This window comes from Hippocampus comes, unplaced genomic scaffold (genome assembly GCF_001891065.2).
Source record: "Hippocampus comes isolate QL1 unplaced genomic scaffold, H_comes_QL1_v1.1 scaffold147, whole genome shotgun sequence".
NCBI classification, from domain to species: Eukaryota; Metazoa; Chordata; class Actinopteri; order Syngnathiformes; family Syngnathidae; genus Hippocampus; species Hippocampus comes.
This window is the reverse complement of record NW_017805009.1, coordinates 1,804,451-1,808,123: the sequence shown is the minus strand read 5'-3', so window position 1 is coordinate 1,808,123 and position 3,673 is coordinate 1,804,451. Positions and strand designations below refer to the sequence as shown.

Genomic DNA, 3,673 nt, shown 5'->3' with positions numbered 1-3,673 from the left:
CACACACACACACACACACACACACACACACACACACACACACGCACAGTACATACATACATTGGGTAATGTATGTCGGAATACGCCAATCTATTCTTGCAGTTGTACATTTAGAATCCTAGTAAAAAGACTTCTTGGCCATAATTTTAGAGCAATCAAATAAAATTCAGTACCGGTAAGTACGATGGTTACTGAATGTGACAAAAAATGATTTGCAGAGAAAATGTATGCTTGCGAGACGATCAATAAAATAGGTTGACATCATTTACTCTGACAATTTGCGACCCAGTCTTTGGTCCACCCCCCTGTGTATTTACTCTCACAACAGACTGAACGTGAGATTCCAAAAGGGGTTCAACACAGGCTCTTCTAGGGCAGGCCAGGGAGCATACATCTGTGCTGCTTGACGCCCACTGAGAAGTACAAGCTAAGACTACAGCGACTTAACATTGAAGGATGTATTTTGGAGATCAGAGCAGCACACGCTGTGTACATAGCTGATGAGTGTGCTCAAGCCGATGTCCTATTAAATGGTGCGAAACCACACTGGGTCACACTCCAAAGAACATCACATAGACTGCAGGTACTGGCATTTCCAAAACAATGACATTAGTGGGGCTGAATGAAGTTGACATTTTTCTCTTTTGTGTTTGTGTTTATAACTGTGACCAACTGGCTGAGCAATGAAACGCTGACACATTTCCGACAGGCCATATATCTTGACCTAAATTTTGGTGCAGCAGACCTGACGGTGATGTCAGGGATTGTTTTTCTTCCCTGTGTTTTTCTTACTGCTCTGTGGTTAGGGAGACCCCCTCTAACCATCAGTTCATCCGCCTTCTCTTCATCCAGCCGGCGCAACGCGGCAAAAACAACAGTTCATTTCGTCCGGGCTTCCCGGGCCTGAGCTTATGTCAGAATAATCTGTCCCACATTGCTGCAATGGCCAATTTGTCAATTCGCTGATAAGGCACAAATGTGTCTCACTCCATGTTTCACTGGAGTCTTGTGTTAAAAATAAAAAGGCGCCTCTGAGCATTCTATGGCGGTGTCGAAGCAGTCGACAGAGATTTCAAAGGCTGCCAGTTGATATGTGTATTGCTCACACTCATTATGGCTCTGACAAGGGAAAAAAAAGCAGAAAATCTCTCTGAACAGACAGATGGCTGGAGGGAACATCCTAATCAAAACAGGAATCTTAAAAGGGTGTCGCAGATTAACAGAGCCTATGTGAGTGATTGGCTTTGATTCCAAATTAAATAGTGCCCAATTCCGTCGCATCTTTGCCATGGTCACACGACATACACGTGACCGATGAGAACCAAATTGTACATTAAATGTTGCTGTTTTGTTCATGGTAAGTTTTGGTGCAATTTCAGTGAAGTGGATTTACAGTAAAATCCAGTTAACAATACATCTGCTGATGCACAAGCTTGGACACATCATCAGTGTTGTATCCTGGACTCACTGGGTGTTTCGGGTCTTGCAACAGACACCCTCATCCAGGCGACCCGGCCGAGGTGATCAAGCCTCGGCCTGTGTCCAAGTGGCATGCTACACCCACTACAACCACTGCTCTCCCCTTTTCAACCAGAGCCATCTGGAGGCTTTTTCTGCTGCCTCCACGTTGTTGCCTATGGCCCTTCTACGGTTGGCACCCGTTATGCCTAGTGTGCTGTAGGCTTTGCTCAGGGAGTGGCTGGCAAACCCCCGACTGCCCACCTCCACTGGCATACACTTGGTCTTCCACCCGTTCCTCCGACAGTCCTCCACCAGCTCCTGGTACTTCTCCCTCTTTCTTTCATGGGCCTCCTCCATCCTCTCCTCCCAGGGGACCGTCAGCTCCAGCAAGAAGAGTTGCCTTGTTGCCTCTGAGACCAAGATGATATCGGGTCTCAATCTTGACTGGGTGATGTGTGGTGGAATCTTCAGTTGTCTTTCCAGGTCAACTGTCATCACCCAGTCTCGGGCAGTGGAGAGCAAACCAGCAGAGCAGTTTCTTGGTGTTTTCTCCGGCCTTTGTCCTTCCCTGACAAAGCGGATGGCCTTAGCTGTGGCTTGGGTGTATCGGCTTCCCTCTATCCCCTTGCTGATTGCTTCAGCGATGGATTTGAGGACCTGGTCATGCCTCCATCGATACTGGCCCTCACCCAGCGCCTTGGAGCAGTTGCTCAGGATGTGTTCCAGTGTCCCTGTTTTGGAACACAGGGGGCAGGCAGGTGTTTCTATTTTGCCCCATGTGCACAGGTTGGATGGGCTTGGGAGGACATCGTAAACCCCCTGGATCAAGAACTTGATCCTCTGGGGATTCCACCGCCAGATGTCCTTCCAGGTGACGCTCCGCTCCATCGCCTGCTCCCACTTCATCCAGGCGCCCTGCTGCCGCATGGCCACTGCTCTGCTGGTTCTCTCCTCCTCGACTGAAGCTCGCACCTCCTCCTGCACCAACCTCTGCCTCTCTCTTCCGCTGGCACGGTCAAAACGGGTTGCTGGTTGTCTCCCCAGTCCGGCTCTGCCTTGCGCCACTGTTCCCAGGATGGCCCTGTGCTTCAGTCGTGACTCTGCTTGCTGGACCTCATCGGCTGCCTTCCACTTTCTCCCTGTCCTCACAACGATCCCTGCCCCGGACACTTTGGCATCTCTGGATCCAGAGTACTGCAGGTGTTCCCGTGCCCGTGCCACAATGAACTCCTCTCTGACTGAACTGAAAGGGAGCCTGAGCTTGTTGGTGTTCCCATACAGCCCAATGCTACTTAGGCTGCGTGGTAATCCCAGCCATCTTCGCAGATAGCTGCTCACCTTCTGCTCAAAACCTTCCACCACAGTCATGGGGACCTCATAGATGAGGAGAGGCCAGAGAATTCTTGGGAGGATCCCATGCTGGTAGACCCAGGCCTTGAATCTTCCAGGGAGCCCAGACTTGTCCACTGTCCTTAACCAGCCCTCCAGGTCAGCACTGGTTGCCTTGATGGAATCTGCATCCTTCAGACTGCAGTTGAAGACCTTTCCAAGGCTCTTCACTGGCTTCTCAGTGACTGATGGGATCTGATGTACTCCCAGGCTGAAGCGGAATCTGTCTGTGACCTTCCCCTTCTTCAGAACCAAGGACCGGGACTTTGCCGGTTTGAAGCTCATGCGTGCCCACGCCATGACGCGCTCCAACCCCTGGAGGATCCACCTGGCTCCTGGTACAGCTGTTGTTGTCACCGTGAGGTCATCCATGAAGGCTCTGATGGGAGGTTGCCTCACTCCAGACTTGCTGAGGGGACCTCTGCATTCTGGTTCAGCTGCCTTGACCAGCATATTCTAAATCTACATATTTTTTATCTTGTACATTCATAGCACAGCTAATTGATCCGGTTTAGGATCTTGGTGTTAGATTGAAAGTGTTAGAGCCTAACTGGAACAATATATCATTTATAATACAGGTTTAATTATGTGCCAAGTCCGTTCTCTGGCCCTACTGTATAATTTAGCTGCTATATAACTCACTCTCCCGACACTGGCATTTATTACTGTCAAAAGCAGCGTTGAGTCAAGAAGATTAGTTTACATATCAGATGCGGCGAGAGGGATGCAAGTAATATCAATTGGGTCAAGGTTTCCTGTGCAAAGTCAGGGCCGCGATACATTCACAAACACTGGACTTCATCTCACGACCACCTTTCCTCAA

The 3,673-nt window shown here is 49.6% G+C and overlaps 1 protein-coding gene across 1 annotated transcript; it reads right to left on the bottom strand.

The window, feature by feature from the left end:
- Positions 1 to 1,403: 1,403 nt before the first annotated feature.
- LOC109511617 (uncharacterized) lies at positions 1,404 to 3,303 on the bottom strand. Its single transcript, XM_019862835.1, has one exon. It carries the CDS (start codon positions 3,301 to 3,303, stop codon positions 1,564 to 1,566), a length of 1,740 nt encoding a protein of 579 aa, XP_019718394.1. The 3' UTR covers positions 1,404 to 1,563.
- Between the last annotated feature and the right edge of the window lie 370 nt (positions 3,304 to 3,673).